General features: G+C 37.8%; 1 protein-coding gene across 2 annotated transcripts in view; it reads right to left on the bottom strand.

The window, feature by feature from the left end:
• LOC129750929 (homeobox protein araucan) overlaps nucleotides 1-19,083 on the bottom strand; it is a 175,602-nt gene that overhangs the window by 18,301 nt on the left and 138,218 nt on the right. For both annotated transcript variants that reach the window (XM_055746137.1, XM_055746138.1), the window contains exon 3: nucleotides 14,786-14,904. In XM_055746137.1, the coding sequence (XP_055602112.1) occupies nucleotides 14,786-14,904 (119 nt within the window). The remainder of the gene's footprint in view (nucleotides 1-14,785; nucleotides 14,905-19,083) is intronic.

Genomic DNA, 19,083 nt, shown 5'->3' with positions numbered 1-19,083 from the left:
TTCAATAAACGAACGCTGAACAGAACAGAAAAAATTGAAAAACGATTTAAGAGGCCATAAAAAATTCAAAAACTTTTACCTTTCCCCAAGGCATTTTCCCAGTGCCTTCTTCAACCAGCATCAGAGGTGGCACTCTCAAAGTGCCATTTTTTCCCCATTCAAGACACTTTCCCTAGAAAGAACTCTCGGAATCAACCGGTGTGCTTCAGGAGAATTGAAAAAAAAATAAACCCACTAACCATATCGATGTGATAAAGGTCGGAGGCAGCTTCCGTTTCAATAAAAACCGGAATCGATCCTATCAATATGGTTTTGTTGAATACATTTTGTGTTTTCCTCCCTGTTCAGAGATCCCAGCAACCATTGGATGAAAAGCGGCTCTAGAATGGGGGCATACAGAGCGTTTTCACCATCGTCGCACACATGTAGAGATTGTTCCCAGCCTACTACGTACGGGCGGCAATCGGCTTGTGCCTATTGGGAAAAATCTCAACGGAGAAAAATTGCTTGAACTCGAGAGCTACCAATACAACAAATGCTTGTTCATGTGTCGCACAGGAAAGTGCTTTTAGGCATATGAGTTTTTTGTCGAAGGTGGCCATGATTAAAGGCACGACGCGTCGTTTGTTTTCTTCTTTGCTCAAGTGCGTGTTTTTATGTACGTAAGAAGATTTCCATGAATAGATTTGTTTGGATCAAAATGTTTTAAAAGTAAATGTCTGTTGTTTGGATACAATTAAATGATGCTATTAAAGCAGAAAGAAAACAACTTCTTCACCAACTTTGAAGTATTCCTAACCAATAAGGTAGTACGAAATTTGTTTATTTCTACTATTTTTACTCGTTTCTACATATATTACTATTGTTTTCTGCATATCTACTTTTTTGTTTCCAATAGCAGTGACCCGTCTTTTCTACGAAATCTGTCTACCTTCCTCACCAAAAAAATTCGTAAGTTCCTCAACTATAGATCACACTCAATTGTCAAACCTTTCAAACGTAAGATCAGTTTTTTTATCCTCCGACCGTAGAGTCCCCATGGCAGTCATTTGGGAGCATTGTTCTTTCGAACTGTACATGTATTTCAAATCACTTCTTATGTTAAGTTAAAAAGCTTTGAACTCTTAATAATTATTTTATCTCCTAGTCAGCTAAAGGACTCCTATTTAAGATTTGGTAATCTAAACAATGGTATTCGTTTGATAACTTCATCTACAGTACGAATGAAGATGCGAAAAACGGTGGGAACGTAGCACATCCTCAACTTCTATCGAATAATGATTGAAACTGAAATTGATGATGTTCTCCCCCTTCCGGAAAAATCTCCAGCGAAGGCTTCGTACCGTGATTTGATACATGAAATATGCTCCTGAACGCGACTTTTTTTCCTCCTTCAAGCGCTACTTTATCTTCCGGTATGTGGGGATACTGTTCCCCTCTGGAATCTGGATATTTTTATTTTCGTTTGATGTGCTCTTCTATTTACGTGGCAGATCCAACACCGGCCGTTTTTGGTGGTTCAGTGGAGGGTTAAACACAATCAGGGACAAGCAGATGAGACTCTGATTTGCCGAAAAGTGGGATAAAATAGACTCTCATTGTGATAAATCAATTTTCGACTGCGCCACCACCCTTCGGTTGTCGAAAAATGGTTCCACCAAATCGTTTACCAGTTGGCCACATATTGGCGTGCGAATCTTGGAAATGGAAAAATAAAGAAGATGAATGTCTCTCGCTTTGGGCCACAAGGTTGTAAACTGTGTGAATCTATCTTCTTTTTTTGTTTCAGGGTAATTTTCTAACAGTATTATTGTGAATTGAAATTTCAGGATTTATCGTAATAAATATGAGCCTAGATATTAAAAAGTACAAAAATAAAGGCTTAAAGGGTTACGATTTCAGTTGCCATTTTTCAAACCGCAGCTCCTAAGTCGTTATATACTGTAGATGACTATCAAACAGTTTAGAAATGCTAACATATGTATTTCACAATTCAATCGAGCCGATCAAATTTAACGCTTCTCAAATTCTTAATCTACGTAACATTATCCACTTGTCAAATCGTGACAGCAGAGGCGCTCCTAGCAGATAGACCAATCACGGTTCGGTGGTTGATTTTCCACATTTTCACGCCTGTCGACTTCCATCAGATTGAGATTATTTTCGAGTACTAAAATGTACGAGTCCGTCGTTGGCAGTATGGAAAACTTTGTTGGTTCGAGTTCAAGCAAGTGCGTTCCCTCAATAATTAAATTAAGCTTTATTTGATTGAAAACTCCTAAATATGAGTAGTGAAGAACCCTGAACTTTAAATCTGGTTAATTAGACACCGCTCACCTTCAAAATTACACACTGATAGCTGTGCATAAAAATTTTACTATATTTTCTGTTGAAGACCTTTGTTTCATTTGTTGCTGAAGAGTGGTATGCAAATTTAATCGAAAAAAAGATAAAATCCTTAGTGTCAACATTGCCGCAAAATCAATTGAAGGAAGGAAGAGAAAAAAAACACCAACAGTTAGAAGAGAAGCCTAGTGTACCCTGTAATTAAAATGCATTATAAAATGCACTGCGTGAACATGAATATCTCGTGTTTTGATTATTACCATATAAATACAAACATTTCGTGCTCGGTGCTAAGCGCGTCGCCAGAAGTCATGAATAACTCATACACACATGGCTGGCTGCTAAGCTAGAGCCAGGGCGTCGGGTTTTGGCAAGAGGCGTACTTCGACAGATGATGGTCAACCGGAGAGTGAAAATTGAGCCGCAAGTTTTCCATCATATATGATGTAAAGTATTTTACTGATTTCTTAATTTTGTATCTTTAAGTGAAGAACACAAAGTTTGATCTAAACAAATCTAATTTGTGGACCTTAACGATCAAAATTTATGTACATTGTAAATGGTAATTTTACATAAATCAACTTTTTTTTTCATAGATTGGTATGAAGCACTATAATTAGGTACCCAGCAAACATAAAATCGCATCAGAAATGATAGATTAAATCGTTAATAATATTAATGCGAATCGCAATTCCTACCAAGTAAACGATCGTAAAAATGGTCACTTAAAGTCGGTATAAATCGGATATGATGAAAAGTCTACATGGTTGCAAATCTGTTTTCTCACGTGAGATTCAAGTGAGGAAACAACCTTTTGGTTCTCTCCGCGAGTGGGAGTGCAACCAGATTACCAAAAATTAGAAGCAGCAACTATTGTGGCTGACAACACGGTTTGTATGAATCGAGAACAAAACTTGCGTTCTCTTGCTTACTTTCAGGATGTACGAATAAGGTGTTGAAGGGGAAAGGGGAAGTATATAGCCGGACACCTCCTATGGCCGGACAACATTGATTTTTCGAAAACGCATTATCCCTATATAATGTTTTAACACCACGAAAATAGGGTAAATTGTTGCTTGATATGGTGTTTAAAATATGGTATAATTCAATCTGTTAAGATAACTCAATGACGGTCATCGAAAGCTTTTGCCAAGTAGGTAGGATAGGATAACCTTAACTTTGAACTTGTATTGTGATCTTATTTTTAAGATTATTAAAGGTGAATTGCACATAAACTTCATCATTGCACAGTGGTCCTGGACGAAACTTCATCGTGATAAAATTATGTATGAAGATACTATAAGAGATAGACAAATAATGCCTTCAGCAAAAATGCTCACTAAACCAAGAACTTTATTAATCTTGAATCAAATATTAGGGCGTGTCATTTTTGCATGATTTACACATCAAAACTTTTTCCAGTGAATATATAGAGCCAAATTGTCTTCTTAAAAATTGTAGAAAGCAGTGTTTGAGACAACATTGCCGAAGATATCACATACATATGACGATTCGAAAGCGAGATCTGATCTTTTGAAAGTTGAAATATAAGAGTGTGTTGAAAATAACAGTTTTTTGGCTCCAATATTTTTTTTTTTTATTTATTTATTTGTTTATTTCCTGTAGCGTAAGGCCTAACCTTTTAATTTACTACATTCGATTTTACATTATAAAATTAACTTCACTTCACATTTGACATTATCGGCTGTTCCAATATTCTAAACATTCTCTTTTGAAAATTGCTTCTGAGCTTAAACGTTTAACTTCAACTGGCAGCGTATTATAATTTGCTACACCTCTTACAAAGAACGAGCTGCCGTACAATGAAGTACTATTTGCTGGAATTAATAGATTTCGCTGTCTAAGACCTTGCAACTGTGTGATTTTGCAAAAAAGCGTTGGTGGGGCACGGGTTGTTATTATTTTGCGTATTGTCAGGCAAGAACGATATGCGTAGAACCATTTAAACGGACATCCGATTAAATTTCGTTGGCGATGGGTCACTGAGCTGTATCGGTTGAGTCCATAGACGTATCGAACGCATGAGTTTAAAGCTACTCGCAAACGTCCGAATGCATATTCACTTGGACACACGTGCAAGTTATCTCCAAACAAGAAGTGCGGCAAAATCAGAGTTTTAAAAAGTTTCAATCGGGTGTTAGTAGGTACTAAATACGTGGAAGAATATAGAGCACGTAGTCCGGCGTAAATTTTTCCACACTGCTGAAGAATGAAAGCGTCCCAGCAAAGATCATCCTGGAACAAGAAGCCTAAGTTACTGGCTTGATTAGTCCATTGAATAGCCACACCATCCATTAGTATATCGCTTTGAGCTCCAGGGGCATTCTGTCGCCGGTTTCTTACACAGAGCACTTTACTTTTGTTTTGGTTAACCGTTAGTCCATACCGCCTGCACCATTCAGCCATCCGGTCGACGTCTTCATTGACCAATCCTATTAAATGCTCAATACTAGTACCAACTCCCGTGGCATAAAGTTGAACATCATCGGCATATAGCTGTATAGAGCAATGTTTAATAACAGTAGGTAGATCGTTGATGTAGTAGCAGAACAGTAGTGGTCCTAGAACTGAACCTTGGGGTACGCCAGATTTCACCAAAACACTTTTTGAATAAGCTCCGTTTCTAAAGACAGTCTGCTTGCGATCTTTCAGATACGATTTTATTAGTTTTACAGCTGCCTCTGTAAATCCGAATTTAGTTGCGAGCTTGTAACACAATAGTTGATGAGAAATCGTATCAAAAGCTTTAGAGAAATCCAGTAGAAGCAAAATTCCAATTCCTTTTCGATCCAAGGCAACTCCCAAGTCATCGTAGACTCGAAAAACAGCCGTTTTACAGCTATGACCTCGTCGAAAACCTGCTTGAAATTCAGATAACAGATTATTTTCATCTGTGTAGGAAGCCATTTGATGTTTTAAGATCCTATCAAAAGCTTTCGAAAGAGCACAGAGAATACTTATCGGTCTCAAGTTGGTTAAAGAGTTTAGTCGAGTGTTCTTCTTAATCGGCAAAATTTTTGCATGCGACCAACAACTTGGAAACTGCGAGCTGGCAATAAACTTGTTGAACATGAACGTTAAAGGGTGTATGATGAAAGGTAGAACAATTTTTATGAAGCTCATCGGTAAACCATCGAAGCCAGCAACATTGGATTTTACCTCCCAAATCGCATTTACAATTTCCCACCATTGCACAGGTCTGAAACTAAATGTTGTTGTTGTGATATCGTATGGTAGACTATTTTCAAAAGTACTTGCGGAATGGCTTGAAGTAAAAAACCGATTCACGTCATCTGGATCAAATTCGCAGAACGAATTAGTCTTTTCACTACCAACTCCAAATCGGCGCACTCTCTTCCAAAGCTCTCCAGGACATAATCGGCTATCCAAATAGGTTTCCAAATACACTTTCTTGGCCCTCGTTATAGCTGCATTAGCACGATTTCGAAGTGTCTTGAAGATTTGACGTTTCCTGCTTTTCAAATCAGCTGACGCATAAAGCCAATCCTTGTAGGCTAAATCTCTTTCCAAGATAGCTTTCCGAACATCAACGTTGAACCACGGATTATTTTTCTTACGGCATGCTCTTCTTCTCAAAGGAATACAATTATCGTGGACCCTTTTAACTTGATCATTGAAGAATTTCAGCATATCGTTGGAGGATTCCAAAACATATAATTGATCCCATGCTATGCAACTAAGAGCATCTTGCAAAATATGTGGATTAAAGTTTACGTAGTCCCGATAAGTTTCGTAGTTTTTGGGTTGAGTAATATCAATATCAATTGATGCAAATATTGATGCATAATATACATACAATAATTCGAAAATAAAACTATAAGAACTCTCTCAGATCTTCTTCAGCATGCACAGCAACGGCTATTCCCGTCATCTCCGTAAGGGTTAACTGTGGCATTTAATCGTGAGTGCCGAGAACAATAACAGCGCGAACTGCTTCATGATTGACGCACATCAAGAAGAATATCCTTTGTGAATGAATTCATACAAGAAATATCTTTTCTAATCAGTTGTAGGAAATATATATTTGAATATTTTTCTCTCAGGGTGCAAACTTGTATCTGGAGACGTTCGTTAGTTACTAGGGATTTTTTAACAAAAACTTGTACTTTTTTAATTGTTATATCTCGGATTGGTGCAAACCAAACAATTATTTTATGACGGCATTATTTAGTTCAAATATCAAATATTTGATTGAGAAATTATGAGAGATAGGATATTTTTTAAACTAGAGAAAAAAATTTCAAAGTTTTTTAATTTTCATAATTTTAATTTTATTTTTAATACAAATTCGCACATTCAAGAGTCGAATTTGCTTCTTTCTTTTGTTTTTATTGCCTGAGTTCATTGTAATGGTTAAATAAACTGATTAGCACATTTTTCTCACGTTTAGTAAAATATGTAAAATTAAGAATTTCAAAAATGACCTAAAAAAAGTTCAGTAGTTTTTTATATTTTTTACAAATTCATTAAATGTGCTAAATCGCTTATTAAAGCATCGCAATGGACCCAATGCTTTGGTTGGTTATCTTTAGATAATAGTAGGACAAGCAAATATTTAAAATTAAACGTGATTTCAACTATACCCTCACTCTTGAATGGTTAGCAGAAGATAAGGAAATAAACTCGAAAATATTTTGGCCCTAGGAGAAACTCAAAATTTAGACAACTTTCCTCTTGTTTTTTTTTCGAAATGCATATTTCTTTCTGATTTTACAAAAAAAAATATTTTAAAGGCTTCATTGGATGTTCAACATTGAAAAATCCATACCATAAGACTTGTGCAATTGATTTGGGTGGTTTTCCTACGTTTTTGTGCCATTGCACTGTGAAGTTTCATCCCGTAATTCTGGAATTGTGAAGCGCCACGTGATTCGGGAGTTTTCCCATTCGAAATTCGTTAAAATTGACCTACTTCCTTGTAATTCGAAGCGCAATAAATGCAATATTAGTGTGTATGCGTCTTAAACAGAATTAAACGTTTTTAGGTGTTTAACGGATGATATTTTAAATTACAACAGTTTCCTATGACCCTTATTTGATTTTATTTGACCAACAAACTTTTTTTCGTTCCAACAGCGATGTTTAAAAATTAAGCTACCGACTTCTCTAACAGCATACAAACATTCCGAAAAACTACGCCTCTGTCTTCGCCAAATGCGTCAACCGGAAAGGCACCGTAGGATGGATAGCAAAGAAACATAATCAGTGAAATTATGTATTAAATATGATGGGTCTACTCAATGGACGTAGTACAGCCAGCCGCAGTGTTATAGCAACGGGTGAACCATACAGAACTAATTGTATGCACTTTTAGCGCTTAATTATACGACGATCATCTCTCTGGGCCTGACTCCTCAATGAACAAAACGCGCCAATGGCAATGAATTGTCGCCTATCTCCTATACCTAGTCTCCTCGAAGCACATTCTAAATGTGATGATGAGCTTAATTGTTTCGCCAAACGTGCGGAACAATTAGCTTAGATGAGTCGTGGCACCAACAGTATTTTGCTGAAAATTTTATTAGTAAAATATTGTGGCCGCTACCACTGTAACTTTTAAGGGTTGCAACCACGCATTCAACTGTTGTAATGATATATGTCTCGCCACTGGCTGCAATAGTCAACACGGCAAACAATAGACATGACCATTGGCAAAAATAATCGTTGCACTGAGAAGCGTTTTAGGAAATAAAAGATACATACGACACAGTGAGGAACTCCGGTGACCATAATTAGTTAGCGCTTTCATAAAATCGGCTGCCGAGAGCATGGGTGGGCCTTTTGAAACTTATAAAACTGTCAACAGTTTGCAGGTTTCCATCATCAAGGCCACCCAGTCTCGTCATAAAGGAGGGAACCAACCATAAATCTACGCGATGGCCGAGTGCCTCCGTTTTGTGTTCTATGATGAATTTCCACCATATAACTAGGCGTCTTTTCCAGCGGAAATGAACCAGCTGACGTGATGAAAGTGATTCTTTTTCTTTCGACGACACCGCGCGCCATGGCCATGCGTTTCCATCATTCACTGCAGATCACACAAGCAGGCGGGATACGACGAGCATAACAGCCACCCAAATTGCCGTCACAAATCACGCGTGGTAGTTAGCATTTATCGGTGGAAAAATTGTGGCATGCTTTCGGTTACCCACTATTCGGTTATGAATTTTTCAACCCCAACAATTCAATAAATCACGCTTGATATTTGGGGTGTCACTGGGATCTATGGATTTCAATAAATCGAAACAATAAAAATGACTTATCGATCTTTGCAAAGCGATTTCTCGAAAAAGGTTACGAATAATTAGATTAAAGAAAAACCAAACGATAAAAAAGAACTCCTTAAAAGTCCAATCAAAGGAAACATCAAAAGTTATTCGGAATGTGTTCCGTAGTGCCTAGGCCAGGCGCCCGTTGAAATTTATTGCACAATTCAGAGAGTTTTTCCTCTTGCTTGTTTGGGTCTACGCCGAGTATTCGCAATGACCGCAAACGAGACACCAGAGGAAGCTTAAAAAAGATTAATTGATTTTTGATTTGTGCTTAACTTTGTCAGGTAAAACAAATTTATGTAAAAAAAAGCTCTTCGTTTTTTCCCTCCGCATCGGCTAGGTCTCCACCATTCGCATAGATTAATCTGGCGCGATTACGCGTTTTTCTTCCCCCCATCGAAACGAGTTTTCCGTCTCATTGCCAGGTAAATGCTTAGCTGTGAACTCAAAAGAAGGACTTGCAAATCAACCGTGGCATTGCATGAGCTTGTAATTTTACGATCATTTGATAAGTTTTTTTTCCCTGCACAACCGCACTCACGACGACAATCAAAGTGTGCGTTGCGTCTGTGACAAGTGGCTGAGGTTTTCTCCGGTAAAAGCACTAATTTATGCACGAATAGATTGGAAACCTCAGAACAGCGATCTGTAACGAAGAGTTGGTACGCAACATTAAGTGATCGTTTCAGCACGCCAACGATAAATCGTGACACTCGCGTCGATCGAGACACCGGAGCCAAAATCTAGGTCCAATGACGACGCCGGAATAGGTCTGGTCCGGTTGTCTTCGTTCTCGCTGGCATTCTTCGCCGGTGCATACGCCACGTTCGTATATCATCTTACTCGGCGCAAACAAGTATTATCATAAAATTTAATCGATTAGGCGCCGCCATTTTGTTTCACATGTATAAAATTGAATAAATTTAAAGTGATACCATGCGAAACGACGACGGCACAACTGATGGAGACAGCAGCAACGGCATAGCAAACCATGAGCCAAAAGGGACAACCGAACGGAACAGCATAGGCCATGAGATAAAATTTTGCTGATGGAAATGTTTCGTGTGCACTGCTTGCATGTGTATGTATATAACAATTTCAACCTACAGACGGTGGAAATGGCACCGAAAGATACATGCAAATTTGAACACACTCTCACACGAGCTCGGCGAAGCGGACCAAATACCCTTGGCAAGAATCGACTGCACCGGAATGTCCCTAGGAAAATTTGGAAGAGAGAATATTTAAATTTTTCGTGTTTTATCACTTCTTACGATATGGTGTTCGGTTTTGTACTACAATCTACTAATCCTTTTTGTATGCCCCCGTTTTCCCACTTTCATCGTCCAACATTGTGTATAGAACAAACTCCGAGCGTTCTGCCTTCTGGAATCTGGCCCCGTACAGTTTGCTTGTATCGTTTTGTAGCGCCCGGTTATGTTGCACTTGTCTCGCAAATCCAGAATCACCCAGAACATAAATGCGCATGACTATTTTATGGCATGTTTTATGTTTTGCCACACACCATCTCACTCGTTGGAAAATCCGGTTTGGTGTCTCCAGAGGCCAATATGACAGAGACAGGGAACACCTCGTCTTTCCCCCATCCACTCATCCCTGTCCTGTCGTTTTCGCTCTTGTTTCTCTCTATGAGATGGTCTACGCTCCTGATCCTGAGGCGCTCTGGTCTGTCTGTAAACATTGTTTTCATACAACATCGAACAGTGTTGTGCATGTAATTCTAACCGAATGGAGCGTGAGGCTACGATGAGGAAAATCTGAATATTCAACCAGCCAAAGGTAGCTGTAGAAAAATAACTAGAATACTACCGGCGAAAAATAAATTTACTGAGGAGTGTTGGCGGGATGAAAATCGTTGCGAGCAATTCAAAATGATATCGATAGATTTGAATTGCTTCAAACTATCAGCGTAAACAGCGATGATAATGAATTCAAACCATAAATTCAATTATTACCGTGAACAAAAATAAAAAAAATCTTCTGAACATGATTTTACTTGTTACGCGCCTACAAATAATTTCACACTATTGCTCTGTTGCATGTGGGCACGATTATCAGCTTTGCTAAACAACAAACCGTTGACTTCTCACAGCGCAGCACTAGTTGCCAGAAAAAGTTTAGCTTGTTAACAATCGCATAACAACAGAGGTGAAAAATTTAGACCACTCGGATTGGATGCGTGTACGGTCACAACATTTCCCCGAACAAGAACCAAGCTCCACCGCTTGTCAATCCTAGTAGTCATGTGATTTTTAGCACCATCGTTGTCGTCTACGTCGTCGTTGGCATTAACAAATAGTGCCAAATTTTCAGTCGATTGCATCCTGCCTGCCAGAACACATCAGCTAGCGAGTTGAGAAAAGTGCAGAAAACATCAAGAAACAAAAACGAAGCGTGACATAGTTTTATCTAAAATTAAAATGATCGGCCAGGAAAGGGCTGTGTGTGGATGAAAATGTCGGAATGAGCGTACAGGGGGACAAGAAGGGGGGGGATGTGTAGATGTACAGCAAACTGCTAGTAGCTGAGTCTGGTCCCGATTGGTCAGAAATAAAAATCAACCAGAAGCGCGACATGCTGCGATGATCGTTCTTTCTACGTTGCGATGGCATGGCATGCTGATTTTTTACTGGCCCCGGCGGAGTTGTTAAACATGAGAACTGATGTGTGATATGAGCCATGTTGGAATTTAAAGTGCGCGCGTGCGAACTTGAGCTCCATGGGCGCATATCCTTCCTTTATACCTACACTTACGTATGAGAGCAGGACAGGCGGAAAGCTACTGTTTGTATCAGGATGATACATGTGTTGAGCTTAATTGAAATTTATAGAAAATGTCAAAAGCTCACTCTGTCGTGTCTTGGGCCATGACGTAGTTTTCTACGAGTTGCTCTACAGACCGACCAAGGGCAACAGAGAAAGTTTTTCTTGTAGTAGTAGCTGTAGAACCACCATTAAATCTATTGTTTCACATTCATTTTTATGGCTCGTGAGCGATGCTCGCTGCCCTCACACTCGGCAATACTTCCTGGAACTTTGAAAAGCAAAGTGAAGATGGAATTTATTAAGGAATCTGCTGAAAGACACCGAGTGACTTTTCCTGAGCGGAAGGAAAACTTTTGCTCCGTGCCGGAAAATGAATTTAGTTTCACGTTCATTTTGTCTCCTGTTTTAAAATCCCCCTCACCCGTGAAAGACAACTATTGTGGAGCAGGCACAGACATGCAGGGTTGGCGCTCTGTCGGTCTATGCCTTCACTGTACACACAACCATTGCTTGGTGGTTCTTGTCTTCTTTGAGGAGTCTGGGGAAAAGATTTTTGCTTCATGTAGGATAAATTGGTTGAGCAAGAAACTTTTAGATGAAATTCTTGTTCTTGGTACGTTCATCTTCCCATCGTGCTCTTGCGGATGTTGTGTTGTTTTTATTTGGAAAAGCTTGAATAATCAATAGAATTAAGAGCCAGCCAGCCAGCCAACGAGCCGTGTTCTGGTATTAAAGGGAAAACTTTGGAATAAGTCTGTACCTGGTTTGCGATGCTGATTTCATGGAATTGTTTTGCTAACCTGGGTGGACTATTAGCATTAAGTTGTCGGGACTAGAACACTGCCATAATAATTTCCTGAGTTATACAATTATTAACATAAAATTTTCACTTTGATATCGGGTTTTTTTGAGATTTTGAAAAGCAAAGTAAAATTATCAATCGTTTTCACAAAAAAATATAAAAAGTTATTCGTGCGAAAAACCTTCATGATGTTTTTAACGCTCATTCAACAACTACCAAAAATTACTAAATAATGATGACATTACGGTTTTTTTAGGTGTATAAGCAAAACAAATAGAAAATCGGGAAAGTTTTTAATCTTTTTTTCAAAAAAGTTTCAATATAGAAACATTTCTACTGAACCAAGTAGGCTAACAACACATATTAGAGAGCAACATTTCCAGGTTTTTTTTCCTGTTTGTTTGCCACTAATAGAAGGTTTTTCTTCGTTAAAAGTAATTTTTTCAATTAGTTCTAGCGTTTGAAAATTGATTAAACGCAATTAGTTGCAACGCAAGACCAAGGTTGCCGAAACCACAGAATAATTTGAAATTTCACATATTTTTTTAGCAAATTTTCGTCACAGAATCTGTGTCACAGATCGCAGAATATTAAAAATGTTCACAGAATTCACAGAATTTCTGCATTTTTCACATACTTTTGAAATTATGAATTTTGATATCACTATCTACCTCATATTTTAAATCTAATAAACGAAATATTATTGCATTTGTTATGAATATTTTTTTTTCCAATGAAATTATTAAAAAACGATTCAATTCGACCTTTCTATCAAATTCATGATAACAGCATCACAGAAAACCGTCACAGAATTTTGAGGTCAAATCACAGAATAACAGATTTTTATTTGTCAATAACACAATTTTTTTTCGGTTACTTGGCGCAAGTCACAGGAAAAAAAATCATTTACATTTTGCCGTCATCCGGGGGTATGTTAAGCTACCAACTTCGTTTAGTTCTCAAACTTTTTATTATTGTATGCATTCTTTTATGAAATTAGAATAAAAAAACCCTCCCTGTCGACTGACGATCTTTGAATTCAAAGAACGAAATTGTCGTTTGTTTGTTCGATATATTAATCAAAATTTAATTAGTAGACACAGCGATACGAAATCGCTAAAGCAGCTTCAAAACAGTTGTTGAAGTGTTGCTTTTATCCATACGGTAACCATAAAATTTACTATCGCTGGTGCCATTAAAATAGCAGTAAATTAACGGTCCCGATAATGATATAATTGAGCTGTTAAATTACCAAGTTGGTTCACAAGCTTATAAGCGGATGATTGGCTACTTTTAACACCTCATCGTGCTGAATTAGGTCTACTGTCATAAACTATTTTTCCAACAGTACAAGAAAACTATTTTTGGCAACTATTCGTTTTGGACTTCATGCTATACCTAGTTATTGAAAATAGTTGTATAAGCATTTCAAATGACTATTCAAATTTCTCAGTTTGTTCATATATTTTTATATGTTGAATGCTGAATTTGAAACAATTGAGCTGTAATTTAGAAAGTTACTACACTTTAACTTCTAAGCAGAATTTGTTTTAAGGTCTTCCTGAATTGAACTGTCCTGAACCGGGTCTTCGCGTTAAGTATAACACAAGTGATCTTTCATTATATAATAGTAAAAATTAGTATTATAATCGATGAGGGATTTGTAAAGCTTCCTTCTTTTTTACTGAGTTATGCAAATGTTTGCATATAAGACTGATAATGCATGCAAAATTTACTGCCTTATGTAAAAAAAAACATTTCAATGGACATACTGGATTCTGTCGTTCAATTTGTTTATTTTCGGTGAAATAAAAATAATTTTGTTTCGATTATTTCGAACAAGTATTTTACTAAAAACAGTTTTATACAAAACAAGGCTAAGTCAATGTAATATTACATCGTTTTATCTTCTACAGGTTATTTTTCAATCGAATCAATGCAAAACATTACCCTTACTGTTGTTCACTGAAAGGCGTCAACGCACGTAGCATTACTGGAGGTCACGAAAAAGCAATTTATTTTCGCTTGGCCGTTGCAAAAAAAAACTTTTCCACGCTGTTAAAATTTTCCGTCGGGGAAAAGTCCGAGAATGAGTGTTATACATTTCCACCCACAAACGCACGCGTTGCTTCCACTATTATGAATTATAGTGTGACGGCCAGTGGTTTCCCTTATCCCCATCCACTGTCCAGAACTAGGTTTGTACGTACATTCAGCCGGGATGTAATTCGGTTGGTTTTTGTGGCCAATATCACAATAAAGAGCGATAAAAACACAAAAGCCGAAGTAAAAAAGAGCACCCGAAAAATGGCAATAAAGAATAGGAAGGAAGTAACTACTTCGCAGTTCGTACGACGACGGCGACGACCCGAAATTACTGTTTGGGGGTTTTCGGCTGAGTTTTTGAGTGAATTGAAGATGCGTGTGCCGGGGCGGATTCCGGAAAACCCGAAACGCGGCGTGACTTTTCACAGTTTCGGGGTAGAGCTGCATCCGGATTTTTTTTTCTGATGTAACCATTATAAAGGAAACTTACCCATAGGCTGCCAGCGTCGGATCGTACGGGTAATATCCGGTCGTAGGCTGCAGACCGGCTGAAGTCCACGCGGTCATATCACTAGTTGGTCCACTTTCTTTTAACGCATACGGGTTGCTCTGGAAATAGAAGAGAGGTGGTCGAGAAAATATTAATTGAAATTGAAACCACAAATGAAAAATTCTCATCTTGATAGCATTTGGTTGTACCATTGTGTTTACGAATTAAGTCGAACAAAACAAAACAATTAACACTTTTATTTTTTATTGTTTTTCGTGGTTCGATACAGGTACCTTGACCGAGCCGATCGTTCCGAAGGCATTGCTCACCGTCGTCGTCGTCATCGTCTTGTCGTTCAACTGACCCTATCTAACTCGAGGTACTTTTTTTTCGAACTGACCGCTTCGCGCTTCCTTGGATTTACTTGATGGTAGACTTCATTCGAGTGTCTTTCCCTTTCAAGCTACAGAGTATCATTTGTTGTTTTCTTTTTCATTATTAGCAAATACTTTTTGTTATTGTTTATTCATCTTCTCATAGTTTCAAACACAAAGTAACAGAGTTACGCATAGTATCAATGAGCTCTAAATGGCAGTGTATAATTTAAATGAGAGCTGTTAGGGTTACTGTCAGCAGCACTTGAGACGCGACTTATCCGGCTTTCTTTGCCAACCAATTGAAAAAAAAGCTCTCGTAACAACGACTGGCAGACATCAGCTGTCTTCAAGCAATGGAATTTGCTCACGTTCACGCGCAGCGCGTTACAATGCATCATATTTCGCATGAAAGCTTGAATAGCATCTGTGGAAAACGATGTCTTATTGTTGAGTCGAGTATAATTCAATGTTTTGTTATACTGAGTGATATGCAACAAATCGTTCCGGCAATCAAATCGTCTTATCTGCGAAACTTCACTCATTCCACTACCTAGCACCGCGTGAAGGCATTTCGAAAAAAAATTAGAACTGAAGTGGAAAGCAGGAATTTCGTGAAGCTATCAAAGCTGAAATTTTATGTGCATATAAAGATACGCAAAGAGCGCTTAATTATAACATTTTATTAAACAAAATGTGTTTGACGCATAAAATTACCACGGCTTGTGGTTTTCGTGACAAGCCGAAAAGGGCAAAAAACAAAAATGGTCGATTGAGTAGTACGAAAACACTTGTTCGTTTTTCAAATTTAAATTTAAGTAAATTTTAACATTATCATCATTCGATAGCTTTGGGCTAAACAGTAGAAGCGTGTTGCACGCTCAGCGCCAGAACAAAGTAGATTTCAGCTGCCAGAAAAGCCAGTTCCCCTAAGCACCACGACACAAAGTTGTGCTCGAAGGTGCCGAACCAAACCGGAATAATCATCACCAACGGCATAGTAGGCTAAATTTACTTTACTATTGTTCGGAAGCACGTTCAACAAAGTAGCCTATATGTGTCATTAGTGGTATGGAAATTATAGCTACGAACAGCTCAACACCTGTTTTCATAATTTAAGTAATTCGCCAACCAGTGACAACGATTGGTAGAAATGAATGTAGATAATTCTATTTACAAATTTCTAATCGGCATTCAATTAGCTGTGCTGTTAACAAATGACAAACGTTAACGGCAACTGCATTTTTATGTTTCAATTAAAGCTCACCGGGCAGCAAGAAATGCCGCGATAAATGCGTTCTGTAACATGCCATAAAACCGATATGTAATAAAATGATACTTAAAAGAAGATCTCACCTGGGCGTAAGGCTCGTCACCTTTGGGACTTTCAAGGTTTTCCGCACAAAACCAGAAACGGAAACTTCCCTATTTCAGATAACGCAGCAGAACACCAGGAGATTTCGCAATATGGAAACTGACATTTTTTATTCCTCCTTTTTTATTATTTATCACACATTATTATGATTATTAGCGATGCATTTACTTCTTCGCTCGACCGGGACCGGACGGTAGCAAAAAAGCAATCCATTTATCTCCGGGAGTAGCAAAACGTGAGAGATATAAATTACCATTCTCGAGCTGAAGTGATGAAAACGGTTCGCTTCGGCCTGGCCAGCACTGTCTTCGCTTCTGGTGGAAGGCGGCGGACCTGATGGAGTGAGTTTTTTTTCGTTTGCCCTGTTGTTGGTATTAGCACAGAGAACAGACATCGGGCCCCGAACAAAAATTTGTTGAAATCGTGTGTGAGAATACCCACCTAAGTTTCAAACCAAATTCGTAAGTGGACTAACATCCATAAGATGTCGCTACCAGTACAAATATTTTTCCTTTTTTTCGACACGCTTAGAAATTCACACTCATAGCTTATCTCAAATGAGGCCATTGCAATGTATGAGAGTAACGCAACTTTTTGTGTAATAAATTTTAAGAACATCTTGATTTGAAAAAAAAGGAAAAACCATATTTCAATCATACCTTAATCGCTGCCATATTTCCCATATAGTTCAATCAATATTGGTGCTGAATTGAAAGTTGAATTCCAAGTTTTAAAGTATGTCTGTCAGTAAATAGTTTTCTAGAACAGAGAATGTGAACATAAATGTTATAATTGTTAATTATGGGTCGGTATTCCGGTTGATGTTATCTTGTAGCTCATGTTTATAAATAACTTTAATCATTTCTACTGATTACTAACCCTGAGTTACAAGTCCTCATCTATTGATCTTAGGTAACATCAACCAGAATATCGAGCCATAGTTTACAATTATAACATTTATGTTCACATTTTCTGTTCTAGAAAACTGTTAACTGATAGTAAAATCCCAACACATACTATAACACTTGGAATTCAACTTTCAATTCAGCGCAAAATTGTTTAACAATATGGGGCATATGACAGCGTTAAATTGTGATTGAAATATGATTTGCATTTTTTTTAAATCATGATGTTTTAAAATTTATTACACCAAAATTTGTGTTACTGTCATACATTGCACTGGCCTCCTTTGAGATAAGCCATGAGTATTAATTTCTAAGCGTGTCGAAAAAATGAAAACTAAAATAGGTGTACCGGTAGCGACATCTTATGTATGTTAGTCCACTTACGCATTTGGTTTGAAACTTAGGTTGGTATTCACACACACGTGTTGAGCTCCAGCTCGAACTCTGTTCTCTGTGGTATTAGGTAGTTGCCTCGAGTGACAACAACGTATGGCCATGCCTCGCAGATGTTGCTTGTGGAAGATTCGAACCACCTTTAAGGAAGAATATTTTCTCACTGGAGACTATTCGGAATCTGACACAAACTAGATGAAAGAAATTATATTTAATAATTTTATATCATCCAATAGTTACTGTACATGTTCAGTGACAAAACAGAACATTCCCCATGTAGTGTTGATCAGACTCAACAAAAGAAACTACCAACACTGAATACAAGACAGTTGACAGTTGCGACATCTACCAATTCTAAGCGTTCAAATTGAAAGTGACTGAAAGGATAGCCATCAATGAATGTTACAAATCCCACCAACCGGTTGGAACGAAACACTAATTGAAAGTTTCTTTTGTTCAATTCCTAAGCAAAGTTTGATCGAAATAGAGTTTTAGAAAACGTTTGGGCAACATTCTTGTACTACCTACTTTCTTTTTGAAATGCGTTTTTATTTTCGTACAAAATTTTGTACTATTTTTGGTTCGGGGTATAGTATGTAAGTTTAACGAGTTTGACGATAGTTTAAGAATCTTTAAAGTATTTTAAACATAAATTGCCCTTCCCATAATGAAAAAACCTCAATGATAAATTATTTCACAATTCAACAAATTAAAAACAAAGATTGTTTGAGATACGTTGAAATATTAAGAAATAAAAATAACTCATGGAAACAGCTTGAGCATTCAGTACAAGTTTTCAACGGCTAGAATTGAGTTATTAATTCGAAGTAAAACATGAAACTAGGCAATAATGAATAAATTTAAGCTCCTGAGAAATACACAGACGCGTTTCCCAGTTATTTCTGCCGGAATGCCATGTTGGCATTTAACTATTTTCGACTTACAACATTTGTTTTGCTCCAGTCAGTCTCCTGGAAGAAAAGAACGCGAGGCGACTGTGTGCAGGTGTTAATGGCAGCCCAGGTACGTTTGGGTACTGAAGCATTACGAAACGCGATCAAAATGCAAAAAAAAACACACACACACGGGATCCCATTAGAGGACTTTTAAGTGACTGGAGTTTTATCCGTTTTCCCTTGTTTCTGCCTTGGTTCCGTTGATGTTGATGAACCCAGGTCGATGTCATTCTTTAATCTATTGTTTAGCCCTCATATCTCAAAAGCTCATCTCAGCGGCAGAAACAAAACAAAT

This window comes from Uranotaenia lowii, chromosome 3 (genome assembly GCF_029784155.1).
Source record: "Uranotaenia lowii strain MFRU-FL chromosome 3, ASM2978415v1, whole genome shotgun sequence".
Taxonomy (NCBI): Eukaryota; Metazoa; Arthropoda; class Insecta; order Diptera; family Culicidae; genus Uranotaenia; species Uranotaenia lowii.
The sequence above is the reverse complement of the archived record's forward strand: the minus strand, read 5'-3'. Positions and strand labels throughout refer to the sequence as shown.